The sequence below is a fragment of the Trypanosoma theileri genome, assembly GCF_002087225.1.
Source record: "Trypanosoma theileri isolate Edinburgh chromosome Unknown TM35_Tth_12_V1, whole genome shotgun sequence".
Classification (NCBI taxonomy): Eukaryota; Euglenozoa; class Kinetoplastea; order Trypanosomatida; family Trypanosomatidae; genus Trypanosoma; species Trypanosoma theileri.
In genome coordinates, this window is record NW_021639854.1 from 428875 (window position 1) to 429979 (window position 1105).

At 46.2% G+C, this 1105-nt stretch overlaps 1 protein-coding gene across 1 annotated transcript; it reads left to right on the forward strand.

The window, feature by feature from the left end:
• Nucleotide 1: 1 nt before the first annotated feature.
• TM35_000122790 (uncharacterized protein) lies at nucleotides 2-1105 on the forward strand (the record flags this gene model as incomplete). The annotated part of the gene is made up of 1 exon (XM_029025254.1): nucleotides 2-1105. A coding segment is annotated over one exon (1104 nt), but the record flags the coding sequence as incomplete, so codon positions are not given.

Genomic DNA, 1105 nt, shown 5'->3' on the forward strand with positions numbered 1-1105 from the left:
TGCGCAAAGTGTGGAGGAATCTGCAAAAGACGTTGTATTAAGGAAGGAAAAAAGATTAAGATATATTGAAAGTCATATTAATGCCACACGTAATAGCACATTTATTAACTTGTTTAAATTGAGGCGTGAAAGGACATTATTGAGTAGTAATACTGAACTTGCCAAATCTGCTGCAGAGGAAGCCAATAATATGTGCCAACAGATTGAAACCGTGATAAAGAAGAAAAGAGCGGGCACTCTGAATGAAAGCGATCTCGCTGGGAATCTAACTGAAGGGTTGCTAAAGAATGCTACAGATGCAGTGCAAAAGGTCAGGGATGCTGTTGGCAAGCTGAGAAGATCAGCGTCCACGCTAAGGGAGTTGGGCAATTCTTGTTATGATGCCTTTGACAAATTGAACAGTTTGATATGGGCTCATAAGCCTGCGTTGAAAAGATATTTAATTGCAATTGCTGCTGCCGAAGAGCAAAACGTCAGCATGACCAAACAATGGATGGTCGCTCGAAAGAGCAAGAGGAAACAGGAAAAGGCAAAGAAACTCATGAAGCGTGCCCTTTACGCCGGTCAAGAGGCTCTTGGGTCTGAGATGGAGGCGAATTCGCAAGCTGTAAGTGCGGAAAACAAAATGAGAAAGCTTGAAAATCGTATACATTGGGTCAAAGCTCTCTTTCAAATAAGTTCTCCAACCAAGGCAACGGTACCAATGGATGATTCGCAAGATGTAAGAGATAATCGAACTCCTGAGGAAGTGACCAAACTGCCCGAAGGGAACGAATCACCCGACGTGCCCGAAGTGACCGAGGTGACCACAAAAAAGCCTGAAATGACTGAAGCCCGCGAAGAACCCAAAGTTCCCGAAGTACGCGACGTGCCCCAAGTGCCCGAGGTGACCACCGAAGGGCCTAAGACAACTGAGGGGTCACATACAGCAGGAAATGTGGATGGAGCAGTAACTACTCCGTCAGGTACTGTCCACTCAAAGGATGTCTTGCGTACGATTGCTGCTCGGTTAAGTGACAGCAGCAGCAGTCCTGCATTGGTGCACAGTCCCTTATTGCTGCTTCTTGTTTCGATGTGTGTGCTGGGCTGCACTGCGGTGTTCTAA